Source organism: Hibiscus syriacus, unplaced genomic scaffold (genome assembly GCF_006381635.1).
Source record: "Hibiscus syriacus cultivar Baekdansim isolate YM2019G1 unplaced genomic scaffold, ASM638163v2 tig00111779_pilon, whole genome shotgun sequence".
Taxonomy (NCBI): Eukaryota; Viridiplantae; Streptophyta; class Magnoliopsida; order Malvales; family Malvaceae; genus Hibiscus; species Hibiscus syriacus.
In genome coordinates, this window is record NW_024063176.1 from 1078002 (window position 1) to 1104749 (window position 26748).

General features: G+C 33.8%; 2 protein-coding genes and 2 pseudogenes across 3 annotated transcripts; 1 reads left to right on the plus strand and 3 right to left on the minus strand.

Annotated features, from left to right (window-relative positions):
• Positions 1 to 1096: 1096 nt before the first annotated feature.
• LOC120170433 lies at positions 1097 to 7454 on the minus strand (annotated as a pseudogene).
• LOC120170432 lies at positions 2628 to 25985 on the minus strand. Its single transcript, XM_039178360.1, has 6 exons — positions 25636 to 25985; positions 25316 to 25413; positions 24663 to 24729; positions 24457 to 24542; positions 13758 to 13765; positions 2628 to 2637 (listed from the first exon to the last, which is right to left on the minus strand). Exons 1-3 carry the CDS (start codon positions 25895 to 25897, stop codon positions 24679 to 24681), a joined length of 411 nt encoding a protein of 136 aa, XP_039034291.1. The 5' UTR covers positions 25898 to 25985; the 3' UTR covers positions 2628 to 2637; positions 13758 to 13765; positions 24457 to 24542; positions 24663 to 24678.
• On the minus strand, positions 8319 to 13761 carry LOC120170430. 2 transcript variants are annotated; one of them, XM_039178358.1, is made up of 4 exons: positions 13477 to 13761; positions 13157 to 13397; positions 12865 to 12927; positions 8319 to 8449 (listed from the first exon to the last, which is right to left on the minus strand). In XM_039178358.1, exons 1-4 carry the CDS (start codon positions 13752 to 13754, stop codon positions 8384 to 8386), a joined length of 648 nt encoding a protein of 215 aa, XP_039034289.1. In that variant the 5' UTR covers positions 13755 to 13761; the 3' UTR covers positions 8319 to 8383. The 2 variants fall into 2 exon arrangements, with proteins under 2 accessions (XP_039034289.1, XP_039034290.1); XM_039178359.1 differs by lacking the exon at positions 8319 to 8449 and adding an exon at positions 12311 to 12412.
• Positions 19696 to 23989, plus strand: LOC120170428 (annotated as a pseudogene).
• Positions 25986 to 26748: the final 763 nt, after the last annotated feature.

Consider the following 26748-nt stretch of genomic DNA (forward strand, 5'->3'; position numbering starts at 1 on the left):
GAAATTAAAAACTATTAAATTGATTAATAATATGTTAATTAAATAGGATGGGATACTAGATAAAGATTTAAATTTTGACTGAAATAATTTTTTTATTTGTCTCGAGTAAATATAAGATAATATTTTGTCAAAGATTCTCAATTGGTTGACATTAAATGCTCATACACATAAGCATACATGATGTTTAAATTCGGGACCTCAAAGAATAATAACAATTTATTCTTGGTTTTTAATGGCTCAAGGAGCATCGAGACGCAAAAGGTCCCTGAAACCTAAGCGTAAGGCGCAGCTCACGTCTTTCGTATATAAGGCGTACCATTTGTACTATATGATATAAATCAAACTAATACTTTGACAACACACTAATATTTTGTAGTGCAAACACAACTACTCAAATTTATTAAAGAGAATAACGTTTTTTTACTACTGAAATCACTCAATGGTTCAATTAAAATTTTACTTATAATTATAGTTTAAAGAGTAAATTAGATATTCATTTTTTTATTAATATGCCACATCATCGATTTCATTGGGTTAATAGAAGAGTAACTAATTCATTGATAATTATAACGATTGTAGTGTAATTTTTAAAACGTTAATGACCATTATGAACACCTATTAAAACGTTAGTGACCGTAAGTAAAGTTTACCCTTAAAAGTCAGTACAAAGTAATCTCGTACCTAGGGGACGCGCTTTTAAAAACCAAAAATTTATTAACTACTAAGATCATTTAATTCATATTGATTGAAATACATTGAATTAGCAGAGTTGTATTAATAATAAAATTTGATTTGAACTAATATATCATATGAAAATTTTAAAAGTCAATGCGTATGATGAGAAGGCGCTGACCATTTCTCCTTGGTACGAAGCTAATGAACATTGACCAAAGACCAATGGAGTAAGGTCAAATTGCAATTACTATTATTATTAGTTTTTGGTAACAAGAAAAACCACTTGAAATCAGTAAGTTGAGCTGCTGATCAAACTAGTTTTATCAGATTTCAGTACATTCTGAATTTCCGTCGGGGGCTGTTGAAAGAATGTAAAGCCAGAATGTCTATTTCATCCCAATTATATGAAATTATCCACATTCAAAATAACAGAATTGTGTTTTATTCTTTTTTGTTAGCCTTTCAAATATGTTTGCCTAAATCTATTTTTTTCATCAGCCTTATTGTATTGTATAGAATTGAATCCAAAATCCCAGCAACCTGCAATCCGTGGAGAAGATTTGTGAATAAAAAAGCTCATGGTTTAGTAAAGGAAAAATTAAAAAGAAAAAGAAAAAATAACCGTCCATTACAAGATTATAGATGTAACCGAGTCGAATTAAATTTAAAAACTAAAAATTATAAATTTAATTAGAATTCAAATTTGACTCAATTTTATTAAAATTTAGATAAAACCTAAAAAAAATTTTTGAACAATTTATAGTTAGAAAGAAGAGAACATATCAACTTGAGAGCTATTAACCACTTACTCTAAAAATTATTAATAAAATCAAACTCTTTTAAACATACTTTATTGAGCTCGTTTACATATGTTGTTATATTTAATATCTATGAAATATCTTTACTAAAATCATAGGTCATAAATATTATTTATATTAGGATAGGATACAACTATACACGATAAATTAATACATATTTAAAACTGCTGAATAAGTAAAAATAGATGAAAGATATTAACAGTAGAAAATGATAAGATATTCACTAAAAAATAAAGAATTAATCTCAACATTCTATTTCCACTCATTCAATGGTATTAAATGTGTAAAACTAAAAAAAATTGCATTGTGTAAATAGATTCTAACTTATTTATATTTATTTATTATATATACTAAAAACTATATATAGTCATAAAATAAAAAATGTATCAAATATATAAAATGATAAAATATAATATTATACTGTTAAACTGAATAAACATTAGTCGAACAATATGGGACGGTCATGGATATAAGATATACCTACCAACGTCGATATTTTCAATATTCATGCAAATTCGACGGCAAAAGTAGATAAAATAATTTATATTTCATTTTATTATCGTTTTTATTTACACTAAAATTTAAATTTGAGTTCAAGTTTAAAATAAAATTTTTCAATACTAACTGAAAATATAAAAGCTAATAGACTTGTGACTTATTTGAGTCGAGCATTAAAATGATCAAATTCGACTTATTTAAATTGCTTAGGCTTGAAGTTGAATTCAATTCAATTAGACTAAGTTATATTATAATATGTTTGAAATAAAATAAAATTTAGGTTAACCTATGGTTGAAACTAATTATATATTTGGATGAATTTGGGGATAAAATTAGAATATTCAAAAGTTTGGGGATCAATTTAGAAAGAGAGTCGCATTTAGGGATGAAATTAGAATGTTCAAAAGCTTAGGAACCAATTTAAAATGAGGGTCATAGTTTGAGGACATGTGATGCAATTAACTCATGCAATTATGATGAGAAAAACGCGCAAACACAATAATAAGGTACTAACCGTGAAAACGCCTCCAATTATAGCGCAGAGATTGGTGATAAAGTGTGAAAATGATTTCGGGTTTTCGATTATTAAAACCTGTGGAAAAAGAAGGAAAGGGAAAAAAAAGGTTCAATTTAAGAAAAACAAGGACTGAAGGTAAAACTTGATTAAATGTAATCAAACAGTTTGGAGAATAACCTGCATCGGAGATAACTCGAAATGAAATTTCGCAACCGGTACGTCTATGCTTTGCGACAGACTGCTGTGCGCTGTGTACTCGTAATCCTCGAGTAACGAACTCTCAGGAGAATATATTCTTGTAACCACCTCTGTTTTCACTACTTGAAGGTAATGCTCAATCTGAAAAATGCAATCAAGAAAGATGAAGCTTGTAAAAGTTTAAAAGAGTTCTTCGAGTTTCTGGGGGCCGATCTTCGAGATTTTATACGCATTCACGAGGTTTTCCTATCGCAGCCATAGCCATAATCTCAACCAAAATACCTTATCTTTCAATAGTGTCAATCAATCAACCTCAAGCAATTGGTTACTTAGAGGAGAAGGCAGATAAAAGAACATTTGTGGTCAACACAATGGCACTTAAAAGGAAAGAATGAACTTACGGTAACATTTGTGTCTAAATCCTGGTGATTAATGAACGATCGGCCATTCAACTTGTCGTGGCTTTGACCAAGATAAGGTATCAGTCGCTTCACATCACTCAGTACTTGGGGTGAAATTGTTTTGCCAAAGGAAAGATGGGTTATGACATGAGACATGTTCATTCGGGAAGAATCAAAAGAATGGGCTCCTGAGCGAGCAGAAATGACAAGGTTGCCAGGAATCTGCAAAGTGCAGGACAAATTTAGTACTTCCAGTATTAGATATAAGGAAAAACAATTCAGCATTTGCTCATTAGAGATCAAAGGAATAACATAACTAACAGTTTAACGTTTGTTTTTGTTTATCTTGAGAACAAACAGAAATGATTGTACAAGTAAAAGTCGGAATCTAGTTGAGGATTGTATTGATCACCTTCTTTACACGCACGTATCCTTCGATTCTACATCCTCCTGTCAACGGTGCTAAAGCCAGCTTCTGGCTCTTCAGTGGAATAGGTGAAACCAATTCTTCCATTGCCTGGGAGAAACAGACAATTGCATTGGGTCATGCGGGCACCTTTTATCTAATATGATTTCAAAGATGATCTGTATATGTGATTGGCCATTTTAAAACTAATTTTAAGTGTACCTTAACCAATGCTTCTGTATCGCGATTTCCATAATAATATTCGTGTTGGTGTTGTCCATTTTCCTCCCTGAAATACATACAAGTCAGACAGATACAAGCTTCACATCGCTTCTAGTTAGTGATATTAAACAGCTTAGAAGGAATGAAAATCATCTTCTAGTTAGTGGCCAAAAGAACATGGAAGGTTAAAAACATGTCTGTGAACAATGGGACAGATACAAGCTTCAGATCATCACGTCAGAATATAATATTTTCTTTTACCTCAAATCGCTGCCTTTTCTAAAGATGCGAATGGATGGATACCCTTGAATGTGATGCCTGTAAGGAAAAGAACACAGAATAAAGACAGCATTGTTTAAATATATGAAGTGACAACGATTGGTATGTATCTGCAATATCAGAAAGATGAAATGTGACTACATTGTTAGCGGTCAAACAATGACATTTAATCATATTCTAAAACGATAAAGTGTCAAACTGATTAATACCTCTTACATAACTCAAAATCTTCGGTGCAATCAACCCTTGCCAAAAGAATACGTCCATCCGTTTCTGGATTAAATCTGTGAAAATCAAAAGGGTGCAAAATTCAACCCTAAATCAAAAAACTATTTACACATTGATTTCATGGGGAGAAAACGATATGTACTTAGACCTTTCTCTAATTATACTTGCAGCTTTCTCCCACGATGGTCTCTGAAACCAAAGAAACGTGGTAATGCAACTGATGAGCTCAGAAGACACCCAAGCTCTAAGTGCTAAAAAGGCACATTTTCAAGCTCAATAAAAAACGATTCATAAAAGGAACAAGAAACAGGAAGATTTGGCAACTATATCAGCATACTATATAAAATTAATTATGACAACTGAAGATCTAGACAATAATGCTTTCAGGAAATACTTCCAGACAAAGATAATGCATGCTAGTAGTAGATTACCAGGCGAGTACTCCAAGTGCACCAAGGAGCAAAAAAATTGACGACCAAAATTGGATACCTGCAAGAAAGACCATTAAAAAAAACTAAATAGAGGAATCACCAAGAGTGGCATTTAACAAAGAAAGCACCAAAGCAGGGAATGTAACACGTAAATTAAACGGCTTGCAATTTTTGCATTCAACTTACTCATGTGCAATTCTGTCAAAGCTATCACTATTCAATGATACAGAACCCACAACAGCTTCATCATCAACTTCCTCTCCATGCTGAATGACACTTGGAACATGTTGAGATTGATACTCGCACCCATGCGCCTTAAATCTGGATCGATAGTAAACTTTCGAATTGTTTTTGTTATATTCAACCTGCTCTGTAAACAGAATGCACATATTTGGTCATTTGGACCAGAGATTTACATGTTAAAATGCCATAGAGGAAAAACACTCAGGCAACTTGAAGAAGAGAGTATGAATATAAATCTTGACATGAAAATATTAAAACAATACTCGGGCATAGACGTGTGGTACGTTTCAGTTTCTATAGCATAAAATATTATGATATAAGTTTGGGAGCCAAACAAGGTAATAGCTAATCCAAAAAAATTTCCAGAGCCAGGTATTGAACTTAGAAGTGCATTACTAAAGCTTCCAGCTAGTAAAACATTTTAGAGCAAGGGAAGATCCATCTATTATAAGTTATAATGAAATACAGAAGCATACGTTTTCCTTTTCAACAAAATTAAGCAGATGAAACACATCTCATGATAGATACTTACAGTTCCCAATACATCACTCACGTCAACAGATGCAAATTCACATGAGAGCGCTGGAAAACTGGAGATCAATATGAATCGTCAGCCAACCTAATTATCTATCATTAAAAATAAAGCTTGAACAATGTTAAAGGATATTGAAAGAATAAAAGAGACACATATTAGGATCACTGAAACTGTAGCAACTTATGAGTTTTGAAGAAAACTGATATAAACATATTGAAACCTGCATGATTAATGTTTAACTAATTGTTGGACATTTAACAACATAAACCTACTCTTTTAAAAAATCTTTCCAGAAATCTCAAGCAACATAAAGTACCCTACGAACCACAATATAATGTATAGTTCATCAGCTATCAAGCAAGAATATTGCAAGTCCTTCCTGCTAAGCTAAATTGAGACCAAACATGAGATCATGTTCTTGACACCTGAAATTTTATACATTTCAAGCAACTAGTGCCCAGTACACTGTCCATAAATGTATGGAGAAAAAAAAAACTTATACAACCACATTTGTGTATCTACAAAGTGAAGAGGCCTCTGCTTTTAATTTGACATGAAGTTCACTTGAACCTTGTATATATTACTAACAAACAGCTATTATCACAATCCATGCAAAGAATCATCCAATGTAAATGCACATTCACTGATTCGCATGTATACATACATACTAATAGTTATACTCAATCTATTCCTTTTCTTTTATTTTTTTACATTTCAAACATGAGCAGAGAAAAACTATGACAGGCAACATGATGCCAGTTCGAGGCTAACTTTTACAGGACAAAGATTAACTCAAGTTATTCCTATATTCTTTCATAAATGAGATAAGGATGATGCATCTGTAAAGGAACTCGAAAGAAAAAAGAAAAGAAAAACCAATAACAACTCTTAATTCAAGAAGCAAGACCAAAGATCAAGATGTATGCTAAGACACGACCACATAAAACTTAGACTTTAACTACATAAAGGCTTTACAACCTAATGGGTACATCAAATGATAACAATGGTACAGAAAAGAAATGCACCTGATGTTAAAATCAATGCGTAGAAAGTCCCCATCAGAACTATTGTCAACAATAATAGATGTCGAGGTGCTGACTGTTAAATAATTATTCAATTCCTGCAAAATATATGTCACGAATTATAATGGGTGAGCGGGAACGTAGCTTTCATTGCAAGGTAGTAGCTTCATTCCTAAACTACAATGAATCCCATAAGTATCATCAGAGAAATGAAGGGGAATAACAACGACTACTAAGATTAAAATATGTAAGATAACGCTGTTTGGATGAAAAAATCAACCTACACCCAAAGCAGGTCAAATCAAATCAGAATTAGAGTAGTAAAATGGCTGCCTACCATTCCAAATAAAAAGATCATAGACACTGCAGCTACTATGGATAACCATGCACCCAATATCGACGCCTCTGTCAAATCTCTAGGGATTTTCCTGCAGAGAAAGAAAAGAAATTCAGCAGATACGTGAAACTGAAATTTTAGATTCAGATTTCCTTTACTATATAAAATGCATACGTGTAGCATGTATAAATTAGTTAAAATTTGATATGATTATATATTTGAAAGGCATAAAAACATGAATTTCAAATTCACGACTATATCCTTAAACTACAATTTTAGCTCATTCGCCACCCTACTATCAAAGTCCTAGCAACCAAACAAGAATTCGTCGAATTTATTCAAAAGGATAATCATCCGACGCTAACAAGTGACAGTTCCCGTTCTTCAGTACATAGATAAAATAGAATGTTCAACCTAAGCAGATTAACTGAGATTCAATTAACTCTTTCTCATTGCCATGCTTTAAATCCATAAAAACATCGAACCTAAATTATTCGCAACAATTATCATAAAGTTCTAACAAACAAAAAAAAGTATGCGATGAATCGACTTGGAGAAATGAGATATAATATCATGCGAACCTGTAGAAATCAAGGGATTTGATCTTGCTGAAAGTAATCATGGCGGATATTAATCAATCAGAATCAGTTTTCAAAAAAAATTATTTGAAATGTATAATAAGAATTAAAAAGATTAATTGAAATTCCAAGAGATCTGATAAATGTGAGAGCGAAGCAAATGCGCGCGTAACTCTCGTTCGTTTCGTACGTGGAGTTCTTTTTCCTTTTTTTAGCCTCAATTTTGTTTATCATTTTAAAAGCCATACTCCACTGCAGGTGGGAGCAGTTTATTCACTGCTGATAAATCGTAGAGTTGTTCTCTTACGTTGGATAAGGAGGCGAAGCTAGGATAATAAAAAAGGATAAATTACCTATTTAGTCATCCATATATTACTTTTGTTTTAATTATTTACCTTTAAAAAATTAACGATGATTTAATTTTTACTTATAAGGGCAACGAAAATTAATATTAACTTATTCACATTTCCACCATAAAATATATAATTTTAACATATTTTAGGATTTGAACTTAGAAAATCATGTATTATTAAGCAACTGTTTAACCATTGTGATAAACTTCAAATTAAATAATATTATATTAAAATATATATTTAATTTATATAACTGTTAAATTAATAATTATTTTTTTCAATTTCATTTGACGATAAAAAACAATTAAGTAACTACTTATATATTTTTATATGGAACAAACGAAAGAGAAAAAGAATGCCTTAGAGACTTATCTCCAATACGTGTTGAAAAGCTTTGAAATTTTTTTGGATAATCCAAAATTGAAATTTCACTGATTCGTATCTGATTGAATTATTCAAATATTTAAAAACAGATCGGATATCCGAATTTTCGAATCAAATCAATTGATCGGATCAATTGAATTGAATTTTTTTTACGCACCCCAACCATCCGCTCCCTCGAACCATCCCTGTATGTTACAACATTTACACCACAAAAAAGGTAAAATAGATTGGCAATATGAAGACAATTAATGGCCTTCTTCATCCTCCTTTCTTCTTCTTCGCATTGCTTTTCTTTTTCGACTTCCTAAAGCCACCTCCACTCTCCTGTTACCAACAAAACTGGATTTAACTAGGATACCAATGTTGTTTAATGAATCGAATCATCTCATTGGACCAATAATCAACTGTTTAACCAGTCCAATATACTATATGAAACCACTCATGACTATACACAATTATGCCAAATATATATAGTTTCGTTAATTATTTACTATAGTTAATACTTTTTTAACATTAAAATCAATATTCAAAATGTCATTGAAATGAAGTAATCGGTTGAACCAAAAACTAGATGTTAAACCAGTTAGATATAATACATGAGAAATTATGCAAGTAGTACTCACCTTGGCACTATGCTGGACCCGTAGCTAGTTTCTTCTCGGTTTCTTTCTTCGGATCCAATTTGTGAACTTGTATTGCAAATCTCTCTCGACCATTCCGACAAACCACCACGGTCTTCCGGTTGTGAACACGATGTAACCAAGGCTCAATCCTAGCACAACTCCACTTCCGTACCCCATCATCACCACCTGCCATAATGACGGTACTTGAGAATCCTCATGTTCGGTCACCGATGGTGCAGTCGGTTCGGCCTCTCCGTGGTCGTTGCATTGCTTGGACAATGGTAAGCTACATAATCCCAAGTTACCGATGTAGGAATCATTATCAAAGGTATCAAATTGATTCCCATGGGGAATTTGTCCAACGAGATCGTTTTCCGAAAGATTCAGCACTGAAAGAAATGTCAGCTTGGTCATTTGAGAAGGAATCATGCCACCGAGCTTGTTCGATGAAAGATCTAACGATTCAAGCGCTACCAAATTCCCGAACGATGATGGGATAGTACCTGTGAAGTTGTTGTTAGAGAAGTTGAGCATTTGCAGCGAAATAAGTCGTGTGACTTCGTCGGGAATTCGTCCACAGAATTGGTTGTTTGACAAGTCCATAGATACAAAAAGGGCTGCAGCCTTCATCAATTCAATCTCCAACCTTTTCGTTGTTACATTCACAGAAATTTGGTAAAACTCAGAGATATAGTTGCCACCCTCGTATCTGAGAAATGATAAATCTAAAGGTCTCCCTTTAGGTTTCTCTCTCATTGCTCTCAAATTTCGGAAGAGTTTAGTTGGCAAGGAGCCAGTAAACCTGTTTCCCGAAAGATCGATCATTCGCAACACCGAGAAGTTGTATGAAGCTAGGGGATGAAGCAGTGATCCATGAAATCTATTAGATCTCAAGATAAGAACTTGCAGACTTGGAAGTGAAGCTAACCAATGGGGGAACCTATCAGTTAACTTGTTGTTCCCGAAATTCAAGACTTGCAATGAAGTAGAATTAGCCAAAGATCGCGGAACTAATCCTTCAAATCGATTGTCATTGAAGAAAAGATGGCTCAACAAATTATTCCCGAAAGAGTCGGGTACCTTGCCATACAAGTTATTCATCTGCAAGTCTATCAAACGTAGACGATAGCTGAAATTTCCAAGATATTCAGGTATAGTTCCACTCAAAATGTTTTTGGACAGGTCCAGAATTACAAGTGAAGTGCAATTGCAGATAGAAGAAGGGATATTTCCTGTCACTTTATTCTCTGAAATTAGTAGCAAACGCAGGTAGGACTGTTGATCTGGAGTTCGAAGATTCAAGCAAGTCGAGAGAATCGGCCCTTGAAGCAAGTTGGAACGAAGGTCGAGAATTTGCAAACTCGAACCCGGAAATCGTTCCAAAGTGGTCAGAAAGTTATGAGAAAGGTTCAATACTTGCAGACCTTCCCATTGGAAATTCCACCAGAAATCATGTTATGGGAAAGATCTAAAACTTCCACATAGGATGTTCGGAAGAAACTCGGGAACCGCCTTATGCTACAACCAGATAACAAAACAGTTTGAAGCCAAGGGAAGAAATAGTTCACACCATTGTCGCCTGTGCTTAATGATAATAAGCTATTATTCGAAAGATCAAGAAATTGCAGACTTGTGAGTTTCGAAAGCATATCGGGCGTGATGAGACCACTAAAGTTGTTCGATGACAGACGAAGGGAAGTAAGGTTAACAAGATCAAAAATAGAACGGGGAAGTGGACCATCAAAGTCATTATAACCCAAATCAACATGCTGGACAGAAGGCATCCAAATTCGGTCTATCGGACCGGCTAATTTGTTATGACTGAGGTCTAACTGCAGCAGAGTTGGCAGAGTAAACAGCCAGCCAGTAACATGATTAGGAAAGGAACCTTCCAAGTGATTATGCGACAAATCCAGAGTGGTAATTTGTGTGAGGTTGAACATGGTATTGGAATTGGACCACTCAAATTGCAGCCAGAAAATCTCAAAGAAGATAATTTGGTAAGGCTCCCAAAAGCATCTGGAATCTGTCCTTGAATCGAATTTCCAGATAAATCCATAGAAACAATTCGAGTGAGATTTGCAAATGATGGTGGAATTGACCCCGTAAAATCACACAATAGGAAAGGTCCGACAGCTCAAGGCCACTACTCCAGTTTGTCTTGGGGATATAACCTCTGAGATTCTGATTCGACCCTAAATCGATATGTTTAAGGTTCGGAAGCTGAAAAACTTGAGATGGAAATTCCCCATGTAACAGACACCAATTGAGACTCAGATGTTGTAGTGATGAAGACAAGTTCAAAAAGGAAGAAAGTGCAACATCAGGCATGCCTACAGAGTCAAGCACAAGGATTCTTAACTTGGTTAAGTTTGTTGCAAGCATCTCAAAACCTTGGCCATCAAACCTAAAGAAAGGAATAGAACGAGAGGAAAGATCAAGTGAAACCAAACTTGACAAAAGGCTTATTTGATGTGGGATTATGCCATTGAAGCCGGAAACAGAGAGGTTAAGATGGGTTAAACTCACCAACTGACTAAATAACTCAGATGGGATGGTGCCATTGAAATGGCTGTAGACGAGGTTGAGACGTTGAAGTCCATGCAAGTGAAAAAGGCCGCTGAGAGAGCCATTGATGTCGTTGTAGCTCAGGTCAAGCCATTGAATGCTGTGAAGGTGGAAAAGGCTGTCGTTTGCACTTGCCAATAAAGGACCGGTAATGCAACTGTGACTAAGATCGATGCCAATAACATGACCGGTGAGACTGTCGCATTTGACTCCATCCCATGAACAACAACCAATGCTTCTGTTCCAAGACTCTGTCTTGGGGTAAAGACTATAGTAATCATCCCCCACAGAAATCACTCAGAGAAATGGTGTCTTTAAATCGAAGCAAAGCAGCTCTCTGGTGTGGGAGACATAAATGAGAGGATGGAGGAAGAGAGGAAGACAAACTCCATGAAAGATGCAACATTAACACCAATATCAGGCAAAAAAGTGTTCCCATATTTTCTCAACAAAGAAACAACAAAGTTCAGAAACCAAAAAAGGCTATGGTGAGAGTACAGATTTAAATTTCCTACATGTTTATAACCCGATTCATGTCAACCAATTCATGGGAAAAAAAAGTCAACCCAGTCCTGCATACAGCTAAAGTCTTGCATGGCAATTTAATTAAAAATTATTTACACCAACTTGCCTGCAGTGCACATGACTGATATATAAATTAGTACAACCACATATATTATGTTAGCATAGAAGAGTTTAAAATTACTTGCACCAGTCTGCATGCAGTGCATTGACCAAAAACATTACTTGCAGTGCATATGGATGTGTCTGAAACACTGAAAATGGCATTCCCCTTCACCAGCGTAATCCATCGACTTCAAAAGTGCTTTTCAAAATCAATGCTAAACAGAATGTAAAATGGAGTCTTTTCTAACTAAATTGAATTGAACTGTTGAGAAAGTAAAATATAGAACTGCATCACCATATCATTGAAGGGGCAAACAAGAAAGTAAGTAAAATATAGCATGTTACAACATTTACACCACCCAAAAAAAGGAAAATAATTTGGGAATATGAAGACACTTAATGGCCTTCATCCTTTCTTCTTCCTCGCATTGCTTTTCTTTTTCGCCTTCCTAGAGCCACCTCTACTCTCCTGTTACCAACAAAACTGGACTTAACTAGGATACAAATGTTGTTAAATGAATCGAATCATCTCATTGGACCAAGAATCAGCCGCTTAACCAGTCCAATGTACTACATGAAACCATTCATTAACTTAATCAGCAAAAAACAATTTTGGGAATAAAAACTGGTCTAAGACTATACAATTATACCAATTTAACCACTATAGTTAATATTTCTTTAACATTAAAAACAATATTCAAAATGTCATCGAAATGAACTAATCGATTGAACCAAAAACTAGAGGTTTAACCAGTTTGACCTATAGTTAGACCATTTTAATCATTGCATAAATTTCAAGATAAATCTCTTTAAATCATCACCAAAACCTAAATAGGCCTTGGCCTACTTGATGGTGGAGTTCAGCTAAAGGAAGGCTAGGGGCTTAAATTTCAGAAAAGTAAAACTGTTTTAATATGTTACCTTCTGATAATGCCTATAGGCCATTTGACCCGACAATTCCTGACCAGTCCTGGTAACATAAACCTGCAGCACAAGAGTAGATTATACTAAGATTTACATTTATCAAAACCAAAAATATTGCAGAAAATTAGTTCATACTATTTTCCACAGCAGAAAAGAAAATTGTAGCAAATCTCCTAATAGAGCTGAAAATGACTGGTGTTCATAAATGCATGGGCTACACGTTTATATTTATGCATTGATGTGTTAAAGAAAGTGCGATGAAAATGAAGTGTTACGAATTTGAACCTACCTTCCTCCCCTCAGGAGATGTATACCAGTGGCCAGCAGATTGACTGCCGCTAGCATGAACTCTTCTCTTCCCAGCATTCTTGGGAATACCTTCACTGCTTTTCGGATTTACCCAACCTTCAAATGCACCATTTTCTGCATTCGGTTTCTTCGATTTGTTTCTTCTACTGGTTGAGACATCCTTGCCAAAAGCTTTTTGAGCTCCTCTCTGTTTTGATGGTTCTCCTTTGCTGAATTGACTCCTACAGTGATGTTTATATAAAACATAGTAAACAAACTGAAGTTCAATATAGAAAACCAATGCATATAAAGGCTACTCACGTAAAATCCATAACTGAGACATTAGGTTGTTTATGTTGTCCGTTGCTGACCATGCTCAAGGGGGTAAAGAAGGGTAAGCGACTACTGACTACTTTCCGGATCCTCGGATCGGAATGGAAAAAGTAGCGATGTGCAGGAGGCAAGGGGTCATCTAACTCCTGGTGTTTCTCCACCTTCTGGCTCTCGAGTTTCTTAGAAGCATTCTTATCATTCGAAGATTGAAAATATTCTTTATATACCTCATCGAATGCAGGTGTCTGAATACGAGAACTATTCATTACAGAGAAATCTTTCCATAAATCCTTGTTCTGAGGTGTACTAAGGGATGTTTTTTTCGTTGTCTTTTCATCACTGACTATAGATTGTTGTGGATCAAATTTATGAGCTCCTTTCATTGTATCCTTGCGGTCTGAGGTATCGTCAGAATCCGAGTCAAGTAATTGGAATCTTCGAAGAGGACTGATAGTTAACTTTGGAAATGTCAGTCCATCATGTTTGGCCTTTAAATTTGCAGAAGCTGGGGCAACCGATTCTTCTTCCTTTTTCCTTGAACTTGATTGGCTTGATGATTGAGCGGTTAAAAGCCCAAGTCTCTTCAATGGGACCTTGGAACTGCTACATACGGAATGATACTTTGTCCAAGAATCCACGTCTGCTACTTTATAAACTCAGTAACAATCCGTGTACAGGAGCAGGGAACACATGCACAAATTACTGATTTAAAACAAAGATTGGAACCCAAAATAAACAGTGAAAAATCGTGCTTCAAAACTATGTTATCTGAGCCCTGTGTTTTCCTTAAAATACCATGTCCGGCATACATTCAGACAGGAGTATAGGAGTATATCTTCCAAATATATCGGAAAACTTCAAAGGCTTGAGAATGAGCATATTGGAAGGATATCCAAATACAACAATCAACTCGAACCCAAGTAAAATAGCTTTAAAATCATATTTATAGTTCAACAAAAACTCTAACCTTTGATCAAATAATCACTTTGGTCCCTATTCTTTTTGGAATATTTTAGCCTCAATGTTTCATTTTAGAGAAAAATATGAGGGTCAAAATGCACCCAAAAAATAAGAGCTAAAGTGACTATTTACTATTTAATTAAACTTTAGGGGTATTTTTTCCTTAAAATGAAACTTTAGGAGGGACAAAATGCTCCAAAAAAGAATAAGGACTAAAATGACTATTTAATCAAACGTTTAGGGACATTTTTAAACATTATGTCTTAAACAAATTGCTTAAACATCATCTAATTCTCATTATCAGATGAAGTTCAAGTTGCTATAATGTGATAGAAGATCAACTTAACTGCAATCATTCATATTCATAGATAGCCAACATAAACAACTCAAGCTCAGTCAATTTCAGGGAAATCTTTATTCTCTCCATTTCATGACAATCATTCCAACATAATCAATCTCAGGATATTAGCAGAGTTAGTATACTCAAAACCCCATTACAATTAAGAAATATGTTTTAATCTTTCTTTTACCTCAATCTTTTAATTTTACGTCACATCTCTTCTATCTCCACTAACTAAAATTTACACTTTCCCTTCCAAATGTAAGCCCTATAGGACCTCAAATTTCCCATTATAGATCACGTAATAAATTTAAAACAAATAGGAAACCCATAAAATTTAGATTCAAACGAAAGTTGAAAGGGATAACACATTTCAAATTAATCAACGTTTCATCCAAATCAGCTAAATAAATTTTAAAAGATTTTACCGTTTGTTTCCTGTGAAGAAGAGAACTCTTCAATCTCCTCGTCCCCATTATTCCAAGCCGCTGTCTTTTCCGGTTCTTTCTTCGTTGCCGAAATCTTATCGGCGGCCCGACCCAACCGCTTTAAGACACGAGGAGGGTTTGGTCGAGTATCCGGATCCGAGTCCATAACTTGTTGAGACTCGAGCTCTTCAGCATTTTCTTCGAGGGTGTTGAAAGTCGAATAAGGATTCTGTGCAGAGATAAGTCCAGTCTGGACGCCGTACGGTAACCGGGGCTCCAAATCGGCGTCGAGATCGAGATCGAGTCCGAGAGAGAACGATGGAGCTTCGAAGTTGGCCATTAAAAGAACTCTGAGGATTTTGGAGGGAGTTCTTCATTTTATATATATTTGAAACAATTAGGAGAGAAATTTATTAAAAATATAATTAAATTTTAAAAATAAAATAGAAAGATAAATATTTTCCTTATATATTTAATTATTATTATTTAATTTTGATTTTAAAAAACAATTAGGAGGGAAAATATTTTACATATTTTTACAAAATAGGTTTATTTCTTAATTCTATTTTATGTATATCATGTTTGACTTATATTTATATTAATTATAATCCAAATCATATTCATGGTAAAAATAACTTAGTGAATATTAAGGTTACGATCGCATCATTTGAAAATTTTAGAATTTTATATAATTTATATAAAAAGAATTTATATTTTCTATTGATAATTTAATTCCGTACACTTAAATTTTTAATATAATTTCTTAAAAATATACACCCTTACATAAAATCATATATTTATATCTAAAATTCAGATATTCAAGGTTTGAATTCAATACTTTACATCAATCAAGACTTAAAATTGATAACTTTTTGTCATAATTCTAAAATTTTGATTAACGTTATATATATATAATTATATTAAAATTAAAATTAAAATTAAAATTATATATAAGGCTCAATGCAAAAATAAGTGTCTAAATTATACCCTAAATTAAGTGTAGATGCTTAAATAATTTTTTGTTACATTTTTAAGTGTATAAAGTTGTTTTCATTACACTTTTAGGTGTCTACACAGTAACAACCGTTAAGTGACATTTAATATATTTATATTTTAGCTTAATGCAAAAATAAGTAATCAAACTATATTTTATATATTTCGGCTCAATGCAAAAAAAAGTGCTCAAACTATATTTTAAGTTAACTTTAGGTGCTCAAAGAAATTTTTATTAAGAATAAGTTCATAACGTTTTCGATATTATACTTTTAGATGCCTAGGCTGTAACGATCGTTAGATTCGATCGTTGTCTGACATGTGTTGTGTTTATATATATTTATTAAAATTGTTATTTTTAAACAAATTAAAATATTATTTTTAAAACTTACTTTTAAGAAAAAAATCTCTCCTCTTGTTTGCACAACCTTTTTGTATGCACAAAAGTTTCTCCCCTCTCCAATTGGTTTCAGAACCCTTTTCATCGTCCCAATAAATCTTTAAAGTTAACTTAGGATAAGAATGATAAATTTAGGATTAGAGTTAGATATTTGGGTATTATGTTTAGGGATTTAAGTTTAGATTTATGGATTTAGGGAGATTGGGATACAACAAGAGAGATAGTCGACAATAAAAATCTGATATGTGAGTGATTGTTTTATAATGACGAAGAGAATCGATGATAACTGACAACAATCAATAACTAATAATGATGTTGAAATAAGAGATTTTAAGGTTGTTGCATTTTTTTGTAATTTTGGAAGAAAAAAATATTTTTTAAAAAATTAATAATATTGTTAAGTTATTTTTTAAAAAATTAAAAATTTCAAAAATATAAACATGGCACGTGTCATTTAACGAGTTTTTTTACTACCATTATTACATAGGCTAGTCATTTAACGCTAGTCACCTATTTGTTAACGATAAATTCTTTTGACACTTAAAGTTAACTTAGGGTATAGTTTGGGTACTTATTTTTGCATTAAACCAAAATATAAACATGAAATGTGTCACTTAACGATTTTTTAATGGTCATTACTAGTTACTGCCTAGGCACCTAAAAGTATAACAGAAAAGATGTTAGACACCTAAAATTATAACGGATAAAACATTATACATCTATTTTTAATAAAAATTTATTCAGACATCTAAAATTAAATTAGGATATAATTTAGGCAATTTTTTTTACACTAAAGCTCGTATGAAACTAACAAATAGACCACCTGAATATGATATATGGTCTTTGTTTATTTAATTAAGTAGTTGAATTTGGATACTCAGTGCTTAATCAATTGGTCCTCGTATGCTTGATTACGATTGCTTGCATATAGTTATTTCCCCACAGTTATATAAAGAATGATATTGAAATGCGTGGGGACATCAAAGGAAAAAGCAAAAAATTATTTGTGTAAAATATATTCGAAATAAAATAAATAAATCTTTAAGTCCCTATACTGAAAATGAATTCTTAAATTACAATGTTTTTTTAGTTTAAGTTCGTAAATTATTTTTAACCAAAATAAATCTTTAAATCATTTTATGTAACTATTTTAAGTATTTAAATTATTTTTTAATCAAAATAAGTTCTTAAATTATGTTTTTTTGTTTTAAGTCACTAAACTATTTTTTGGTCTAAGCAAATAGTTAATTTTGTGTGACATGTGACCATACATTTTATTAATAAATCAAAGAGATAGTCGGTGCTTAAATGATGTTTTTTTTGTTTTAAGTCACTAAACTATTTTTTGGTCTAAGCAAATAGTTCAAAAAAAGTGGAATTCTTAAATTACATTTTTTGGTCTAAGCAAAAAGTTTAATGACAAACTTTATTAACATTAATGACTAATTTTGTTTTTAGTTAATTTGGTGTACAAATAAATAAATCAAAGAGATGAGAACTTGATGAAGTTGATGTTAATGTGACCATACATTTTATTAATTTTATATTATTTTTTTATTTTTTTGCACGTAAGAATTATATTGTTGGACAGAGCATATTTGCACGAAGATAGTCGGTGCTTAAAATTAGAAATCGTGCATTGCATTCTATGAAATAATAGTAATTATAATATTAATGATGATGTTGTCATGCTATTAACACAATTAATAATGAGTATTATTAAATTAATTTATAAAACATTAAATTATAAATATTAAATATATAATTATAAATTAGTTAAAAATCTAAATATGATTTAATTAAAATACAATATTTATAAAACATTAATTTTTATAATCTTATTTTAATTATTATTAGATCAAATATTAATTTAAGAAATTTATAAATCCTAATTTATTTCTATAATTTTGAAGTTTTCGTTGTCATCGCCGTTGTCATAATCACTACCGTCGTTATCGGTATCATCTTTCATGTATAGAATGAGTATTTTACCCCAAAGTCAAACGTTGTTAGCTAAAATGCTCCAAAATAAATAGACACCAAAATAATTATTTTAATAAATATTAAGGGTTATTTTTAATATTATGCTTTTTTTATATTATAAATCGGGATTAGAGGTAACAATTGTCATGTTTATTAGGAAGGCAACAAGTTGACTGATAGCATAGTTAAACAAAATGATTTTTTCCCATTCACACAGTTTATTATTGATTTTTTAATTATTATTTTTAACTTTTACTCACTATTATTTAAAATTTATTATTAAAAGAAATATGATAATATTGTGTTGCATACAAATATAAATTATTTTAAAAAATAAAAAATATATTCGGACGTATAATGAAAATTTTAGAGGTTGAATTAGTTTTTAAGAATTGGATGGATTTTGTAACTAAATCACTATACGTTTTTTGGGTAAACTACAAATTTAGTATCACTTTTATTATGTATTAATCAGTTAAATTATTTGTTTCAAAATAATACTTAATAATTAAGATAATAAATGTATAATTTACCTTTTTTTTTCTTGTAAATCATGTCTTCCACTCTCGAATCTCTCCAGAAATAAAGGAGGAAATAATAATAATAGAAAGACACTAAAATATAAAGGATAAACTATGTGAATAGTCCCCTTTATTTTCAGTCTGATCAAATTTGGTCACAAATTTAAAAATTAAGGTGAAATGATTCCTAATGTTATCGATTCGTTCAATTCTAGTCCCTCAACCGTTAACTCTTGTTCGATTTTAGTCCCTCAACTATGTTAGAGACTTAAACCAAAAGGAATTGAATAAAAGGGGTTAACGGAAATTAATAATATAAGGACTTAAACCGGACGAACTGATAATATAAAGAATCATTTACCTTTAATTTTAAAATTTGTGACCAAATAAGGTCAGACCCTAAACAAAAGGGACTATTTGCATAGTTTACCCAAGTATAAAAACCCACAACGAAAAGATTGGACCCATTATTTATTACTCTAATAATAATATTATATGTTTCCAGTTTTTTATTGCTTTCATTTTTGCAGAAATATTATTAATAAGTGGAAAGGAATAGATAAAAGAGGCTTTTAATCACTCAACCAATCCCAAAGTCTTCCTGCCATGGATTCTCTTCCTCTACCTGCTGAATTTCAACCCTCTTTTCTTGGTAGAAATTTATTGTTTTACTACTATTTTTTGTTCTAATTATAGCGGTTTCCTTTGATTAAAAGTTTCTCCTTTTCTTTTTGTTTTTTTTCAGCCTTCAAAAAGTTGGGGTTTTGATGGTAATGTGGGTTTTGTGTTGAGTGCTCTTCTATTGCCATGGATTCCACTTTTGAAGGTATTTTTCTCCTTTCCTATTTGGGTTTTTCGACTGATACATAATCTGGGTTTCAGTTCTCTCATATTGTTCAGCTGTTATTGCCATGGATTCCTCTTTTGAAGGTATTTTCTTCTTCTTTGTATTGGGTTTTCTTAGTGATATGTATTCTGGGATTGAATATTGTGTTTTGCTTTTGGTTTTTAGTTTATTTAAGACCTTAGAGGTTGGATCTTTTGCATGTTGGGTTTGTCTGCACACATCGAGTGGCGACCGTAGGAAAATTTCAAATTCTCCTATAATTTAGATATTATTTTATAGTTTATGTTATTAATTTTTTCGCCTCTAAAATTTTATAAGTTCGCCTAGACATAAAATTTTGTTGCTGTCCCTGTATGCACACCAGTAAAGATTTTCAATCTAAACATAGTTTTCAGCTGAACCATGTTCTTGGTGGATATCTGGGGTCATCTTGTCTTTTGATCTTCATCATTATGATTTATAAATTTCTTGCAAATTCACTGTGGTGAACTGGTGGATGAATCTGACTGTTATTTGCTTTCGTTATGGATGATGCAAGTGGTGACTTTTCTGTGCATGTTATTATATCATTGCATTGTATAGATGTGTAATTTGTCACTCGGACTACAGTGTCTGTGTCAGGTATGACGTATCTGGCACCGGCTATCTTCGATTTTTTTTGTAATTTTTCCCATGTATTTGGACGATCCTTGGAGAGTCTTTGATCCCATACCCTTGTCTGTGTATGTATGTATGTATGTATGTATGTATGTTATATGAACGACGGATCGGTTTTAAAAAGTCAAATGGCATTGTGTTCGTCCCTTACTTGAACTGTCTATGATTTGTTCTTATGTCCAATTGTGATGTAAACACCCATGGAGTTCGGTGTCGTTTCGAACGTCCTTAGTTAATGCAAGTCAATTATGAGTTTTCCCGTTTTACTTTGATTAATAAAGTCCATTAGACATTCTCGATTGACTTTCATAATTGGTTGGTAATGGTGATTCCGTAATGGGCAAAGTTTGGAGTTTTATTCTATTTCTTTTTTCTTGCTTGCAATTTGGTAATCTTCTTGGTTTCTCATTGTTGCATGTCAAGTGCATGGGATGAACAGTGACATTGTTATTTCCCAGTTGAAGAAAGATATGCCTCAAGGATATTGTTGATTTTCGGTTTTGTGAGGGGTTTTAACCTTTTCCTCTCATATTAATGTCATTTCCATTTTTAATTGTATGAATAGACGAATTTCTTGTTTAATGCTCCCGACATTTTGTCAAGTTGATATTAGTATTAGGATCTATCATTCCTCTTGGACTTCCTCATGCTTCCTCTTGGTAACTTGCAATTTTATGTTTTCTTTGGCTTTAGGAGTTGCACTCGATCCGTCAAAATGCAGTAAATTGAGCATGGATGAAAAGAGAGAGCTCGTATGTGAGTTATCGAAGAGGACAGGTAGAGCCTCTGAAATGCTACAATCGTGGAGTCGTCAGGAGATTTTACAGGTCCTATGTGCCGAGATGGGGAAGGAAAGGAAATATACTGGTTTGACTAAGCTGAAAATTATCGAAAACCTTTTGAAAATTGTAGCTGAAAAGAATTCAGGGGTTCATGAAGGTGTAACAGATCCCGAATCACATTCGTACCCAACAGGTGGCCAGAGAACAGCCAAAAGGCAGAGGAAAGCTGATTATCCTTCCCGACTGCCCATTCCTGTGAATGATCCTGGCATTCCTAATGGTGGCAATGACATGATTAATGCTGTTTATTGCAAAAACTCGGCTTGCAAAGCTACCTTGAGACAAAATGATGCTTTTTGCAAAAGGTGTTCTTGCTGCATCTGTTACAAGTTCGATGACAACAAGGATCCTAGTCTATGGTTAATTTGCAGCTCGGAACCTCCTTTCCCAGGAAATTCTTGTGGCATGTCGTGTCATCTCGAATGCGCATTAAAACATGAAAAGTCTGGCATTGGAAAGGATAAACGGCATGCTGTTCTTGATGGGAGCTATTATTGTGTAGCGTGTGGGAAAGTAAATGATTTGCTCGGGTAAATAATCCCACTTGTTCTCTCTATCTCACCCATAAAAAGGAACTATATATATATATATATATATATATGAATTATCGACTACTAGTGCATATATATTTGTGTGTTTACTATTAATGTCGATATACAGTCTGATGTATGAGTTCATTTATTCATTTAGGTGCTGGAGAAAACAAATGATGGCTGCAAAAGATACAAGGAGGGCGGACATTCTTTGTTATCGTGTCTCTTTAGCTCAAAAACTTCTAAATAGGACTGTAAAATACCGTAAGCTTTCAGAGATTGTTGATGAAGCCGTTAAGAAGCTTGAAGTTGAGGTTGGTCCATTAACTGGTGTGCCCGTGAAGATAGGTAGGGGTATCGTCAACAGGCTTTCTTCGGGACCCGAAGTTCAGAAACTCTGTTCTTCTGCAATGGAATCACTGGACAAAATGCTATTAGATACTATCTCTCATTCTTCACCAAATCATTCAATACCAGGTAATGTCTGGTTTGTAACACAGTTGAATTTGTTTCTGTAATCTCGGATGAAATGCTAATGAATTTCAAATTGTCGAAGTAATTTTCTATGGGATTTTGTTTTATTGATTTATGTATCATCTCATCCTTTTTCAGCAAGTTCATGTGCGATTGTTCCAGCAACTGTACGTTTTGAAGATGCAAGTCCAACTTCCGTTACTGTGATTGTGGGTTCTGAAGAACCTTTACGGAGCAGTATAATCGGTTACAGCTTATGGCATCGGAAGGCGTGTGACCGGGATTACCCTGTTGAATCAACTTGTACCATGTTTGTTCCGAACACAAGGTTTGTCGTCACTGGGCTGACTCCAGCTACGGAATATCTTTTCAAAGTCGTGTCATTTAATGGTACAAGAGAGTTCGGTCCCTGGGAGGTTCCGCTTTAACAAGATGTAGTGGGAATGAAGTCCCAAGCTGCCCGATGATGGAAAGAAGTCAAAGCCCAGCTACCAATTGTAGCAGCCTTTCGAATCCGTCTTCGGTGGAGGATGAAACTAATAACATTAATCCGTACAGCGATCAAAATGATGACCGGGCAGACAATTATGATATATATTCCAAGGACACGGATAAAATTGTTTCCACGAATCCATTGAAAGGCACTATCAACTGCACTGTCCTTGGTGAAGATGGAATTCCAGCGGAAGCAGCTCCAATGTCGAGTGAGGAACGCACAATGGTGATAGTTGGTCCTATGCTTGATGTTGATCCACTAAATGTTGAGAAAAAGCACACATCGGAGGACCGGATTACCAAGGAGACAAGCACCGATAATGACTCTTATGGCCCGGTTGAGACTGGTACCAACCGTTTGCCATTGGTCGGTTGCTCAGCAGCTGGGTTGCCCATTACTCCCTGCAGAATGGAAATAATTAAAACTGGACAAGGCAGAAGTAGGAGATCAAAATTCAGCAACAAGGACGTTGAGAATGTGACTAGGAAAGGAGACGATCCTCAAGACAGAGGCACCTCGAAGAAGAAAATCGGAGAAAGGCAAGATGAAGAATGTATGGAAAATGGTCTCTCAGACACGGATTTTGAGCATTACGTGAAGGTGATCAGATGGTTAGAATGTAAGGGACATATCGAGAAGAACTTCAGGCAGAAATTCCTTACGTGGTACAGCTTGAGAGCAACCCCGCAGGAGGTGAGGATCGTGAAGGTTTCGTCGATATCTTCATCACCGATCCGGCATCTCTCGCGGAGCAGCTCGTGGACACATTCTCGGGCTGTATCTCGAGCAAGGGATCATCCACTGTACCGGCAGGCTTTTGCATGAAGCTTTGGCATTGACATGAATATGGATCGTGTCCCGAGGTTTACGTCAACAATTATTCTTTAGACCCATAGCGTTCTTCATTGAGACTGTCACAATGGTATTTTACATTTCATCATTTGCTGCTTTTGTGATTGTTATGATAAATGTAAGAATCCCAGAATTCTTTTACCCTTTCATTTAACACTTGTTAGCTCTTTCACTATGGTTTTAAGTTTTTCCAATGGTGTTTCCATTTCATATATACACATACATTATATACATTTGAATTTGGGTGTCGGCTATTTCGGTCAAACGTCACCGGGGGAATTCATGCAAGACTGTTACAGGACTGGATGCACTCTTGTTTGTGTGATCTCTTAATGTGTGTTCATTCTCCCCTTGTTCGGATTCCCAGTCTTCTCTTTGGATCCCGGTTATCTCAGTCCGAATAACATGAAATAAGATTATCATCTCGATTGATCGTATATATACATGAATGAAAAACTTGAGCAGCAAAATAATGCTTTTCATAAAATTACAACACATTAAAGAGTTTGTCCTCAGTTTACAGCAATCTCGATGCCTGGAGATTGAATTTAGTAAAAGGAGATTTACACCATTGGCAACCTAATACACAAAAACAAGCCGAGTTGGTTACTTTGGCAGAAGGAAGAGAATCACATACAACACGATCCGATCCCGAGAATTCAACTAAGTTCCCTTCACGAATCTGGATGTCTTTCCGCTGCATCAACCATCCTCACTCGGAGCAAGTTCTGTGGAAACAGAAACCCCCGACAAATTAAAATTCGAAACATATGCATTACAAACACAAATAAGTTCGAGATAACATTAGAAAAAGAAAAAAACAGTGATGTCGGAATTTTTTTCGTTACCAGGACAAGAAGTATGCTACACACACTGTATTTTGCTTGATATATCTTTTACTTTAACACCTTCCTTCTGCAATAAAAATGATTCTAATTGTTAAATGATGTCAACACCCGAAGCATCGTGTAGCTGCGACGGATACGTTGAGGAGTAAACTCAACATGGTGAAAACAATAACATAAACAGCTTTTCACATCAAAACATCGGTGTTACGTCCATGGCGCATCTCCTATATATAGCAAGAAGCAATGTGTACACTTAATCACCTATAGACATTAAGTTAATCCAGTAAAATCATATACTAATCCGAGTAGTACTTCGAAACTATGTTACATCGGTTCGGGTAATAGTGTCCGATACGGATATGAGTCCAAGCATGTCGAATGTTACATGTATGTTAGCATTATAATGCAAGCAACATCATTGTCTATAACAAAAGAAACAATTGCTTATAAGCTAATTTCACAAGTAGCTTCAGCAGTACTTTGATTTCACCAAACGTAAGCAATAATACCAAACTAAAAAGAGCTTAAAAGTTATGATCTGGAACTGGAAACTTAAAATTTTCCCGAGAAAATGCATCGTCAAAAGTATTTAAACAGAAATTTTCCCGAGAAAATGAATCAAATCATCAAAAGATGAATGTATAAATACTTACCAATCCCTTGCTCTCATAATAATCGTCTAATGCCCATTGATACTTAGATTGATTTAAACCAAACCAGCGAGCTAAACGATCATCCAAGCTTGAATGTGCTGCAAAAAGAAAGAAAAAACAGTGATTCTTTTCTTCATTGTTCAACAAAATGAATCAAGTATGAACATAATTGAGCTGTTTCTTAATCTTCAATAGAGAAATCCATTTCGTTTCTGTTCTAAACATTAATTATTTTCATGATTAAAACCCAGAAAGTTTCTTTCTAATTAAAAAAATGAAAGTTTCTTTCGAATCAAAAAAATAGAAAAAAGTAGATATACCGTTTTGGAGTTTAAATGCAGCGTTTTTGAAGAAACCCAGATAGGAGCCATCGGAATGGGATTCAGAAGCAAGAAGAGACTTGTCGAACTGCTGGGGCGGCGGTTGGACGGTAGGAGGAGTGGGAGGAGAAGGCTGCGCCGCGGATTGGAAAACAGGGGGTTCAATGGGAGAAGAAGTGGAAGGAGGGGTGATGAAGACGGTGTAAGGGCCGATCTTTCCGATCGTCGGCGGCGGAATCGACGGATCTCTTTTGATCGGCATTCTGATGAAGTAGATGAAGATAGGGGAAGAGTGGAAGTGTGTGAAAGTAAAGCTGAGAAGAACAGTGTCACTGTCACGAAACCCAGGTGGGAAAAAACAGATGCTGTTTTAGTCCATGTCTTCTCATATATTCTACTTTTTACAGTTTAAAATTTTTGGTTTAATTCTAAACTTAATCCTTCCATTTTCTAATAATTTAATAGTTACTTATTGTCGACTAATTTGGGTTGGTAAGATCGAAATATCGGATCTTTAGATACCTAAATTCGAGTCTCGTCATATATAAATAGAGAAAATAATTTCAGTGACCGAAAATGTCTTATAATATGATTTTAACAACTTTTTTTGGATTTGCGAAAATGACCAATAAATTCGCAACGTGAACTCCTATTTCGCAACACAGTTTCCAAATTCGCGTTGCGATTTTCCAAATTCGTAACGTGAATATGTAAATCGCAATGCGAATTTGTAAATCGCAACACAGAAGTCAAATTCGCAACTCGATTTTCGAATTCGCAACACGAATTTAATTTCGCAACAGGTTTTAGTTTCGCAACACAAATGTTTTGGGTATATAACTACGCAGCAGTAGAAAACTCATAACCTAAATCCCTAAATCGCAACTCATTCTATCTCCATCTATCACTCTCTCCGACGACATCCGTTCCTATATCCAACAACATCCTTCCCCATCTCTATTTTTTTTAAATAATTTTATTTCTATACAATTTTTCAATGATTTCTCTCCCAAATTATCAACTATCAACTTAATAAAGGTATGTTTTTCTCTAAGTTAGTGATGGTATCTAGTTTATAGCTCGTTTGTTTAATAAATTAATTTACAATTTGTA

Coding starts and splice junctions, on each gene's coding strand:
- LOC120170432 (XM_039178360.1), bottom strand. CDS start 25,897: ATGCCGATCAAAAGAGATCCGTCGATTCCGCCGCCGACGATCGGAAAG. Junction 25,414..25,635: donor TGCATTTAAACTCCAAAACG/GTATATCTACTT, acceptor TTCTTTTTGCAG/CACATTCAAGCTTGGATGAT. Junction 24,730..25,315: donor ATTATGAGAGCAAGGGATTG/GTAAGTATTTAT, acceptor TTTTTATTGCAG/AAGGAAGGTGTTAAAGTAAA.
- LOC120170430 (XM_039178358.1), bottom strand. CDS start 13,754: ATGAATAGTTCTCGTATTCAGACACCTGCATTCGATGAGGTATATAAA. Junction 12,928..13,156: donor CATCTCCTGAGGGGAGGAAG/GTAGGTTCAAAT, acceptor CTTGTGCTGCAG/GTTTATGTTACCAGGACTGG. Junction 8,450..12,864: donor CCTATAGGCATTATCAGAAG/GTAACATATTAA, acceptor TGTTGGTAACAG/GAGAGTGGAGGTGGCTTTAG.